At 43.3% G+C, this 1,417-nt stretch overlaps 1 protein-coding gene across 2 annotated transcripts in view; it reads left to right on the forward strand.

Moving 5' to 3' along the window:
* The window catches only part of usp46 (ubiquitin specific peptidase 46), a gene marked incomplete at both ends in the record, with an annotated part of 9,765 nt that extends 9,376 nt beyond the window's left edge, over positions 1-389 (forward strand). For both annotated transcript variants that reach the window (XM_080857694.1, XM_080857695.1), the window contains 2 exons: positions 37-115; positions 288-389. In XM_080857694.1, the coding sequence (XP_080713820.1) occupies positions 37-115; positions 288-389 (181 nt within the window). The remainder of the gene's footprint in view (positions 1-36; positions 116-287) is intronic.
* Between the last annotated feature and the right edge of the window lie 1,028 nt (positions 390-1,417).

A 1,417-nucleotide genomic window follows, 5' to 3' on the forward strand; every position in this document is an offset into this window, starting at 1 on the left:
AACGTGTGTGTGTGTGTGTGTGTGTGTGTCTTTCAGTGGACCGAACAGGGGGCACTACATCACCATAGTGAAGAGTCACGGCTTCTGGCTGCTGTTTGATGACGACATAGTGGAGGTACGTACCCCACATCAAATGTGTTTGTGTCTGACGGAGTTTGGATGAGTCATCTCGATGCATCTCATGCTTAACTGCTTAACTTTGATCTCTCTCTCTCTCTCTCTCTCTCTTTCTCTGTGTTTGTATCTTTACCCCTCTCCCTCTTTCTTTTTTTCTTTCAATCTTGTAGAAAATCGATGCACAGGCCATTGAGGAATTCTATGGCTTGACCTCTGACATTTCCAAAAATTCAGAGTCTGGATATATTCTCTTTTACCAGTCCAGGGAATAACAAACACAAGAGGAAGAAATCAAGTGGGATGAAGAGAGAAAGAGAAAGAGAGAGAGAGAGAGTGTGCTCACACAGAGAGAGGGAGGGGAAAGGAACCCAAACGAGTTGACTTGGATATTGACCACAACCCCTTAATCCTAATCCCTCTCCTTCCCCTCCTGAGTGCCTCTTCCCCCAAACTGTGTGCCAATAACTCAGCCACTTCCTCCCTCTTAACATGACAACACTACAGTGCCCACAATCCCTTGTCTCCACTCCCCTTAAATGTTGGGAGTTTTTTTTTTTTTTTCATTTTGTTCCTTCTTTTCTTTCTTTCTCTTCATTCGTCATTATTCACCTGCATTTGAATGGCACTTTAGAACAAATATCAAATGACAAAGAAAGGTATTTGGGTGAAAAAGCAACTGAGCCTCCCTCTATTCACCTATCCATGAAGAGAGTGCGTGACTCCAACTGCCCTGAGCCCAAATGGGGATTTCTCTCTCTTTCCGTTACCCGGGGGCGTGTCTGTTCTTGGGCCTCTCTTCACAGGAAACAAAAGGAAACTTAGCAAGAAATCTCATTTTTTTATATTTATATATGGTAAGTGTGTGTGTGTGTGTGTGTGTGTGTGTGGCCACACATTTGCACCCATTTGTGAGTCTGATAAGCAAATTTCATTTTCATTTTCCTGTGAATCAGATGAACTTGATTTTGAAGAAGGGAGTTGAAAGTGCTCTAAAATCCCCATTTTTTTACATATCAATAACAGTCTCTCTATCAGGATAGGAGACAGTGAAAAGCAGACCTTGTTGTGAAATAAAATGGTGTGTGTGTGTGTGTGTGTGTGTGTGTGTGTGTGTGTGTGTGTGTGTGTGTGTGTGTGTGTGTGTGTGTTGTATTCATAAATTCAGTGTGAAAAGACAGAGAAACAGGTGCACCCATGAGTGGATCCCTTCCACCAGGTCACACGCACGTGCCCACACATACACTCACAAGGTCATATATGTGCACACACACGTGTGTGTGTGTGTGTGTGTGTGTGTGTG

The sequence above is a fragment of the Sprattus sprattus genome, assembly GCF_963457725.1.
Source record: "Sprattus sprattus genome assembly, chromosome: 2".
NCBI classification, from domain to species: Eukaryota; Metazoa; Chordata; class Actinopteri; order Clupeiformes; family Clupeidae; genus Sprattus; species Sprattus sprattus.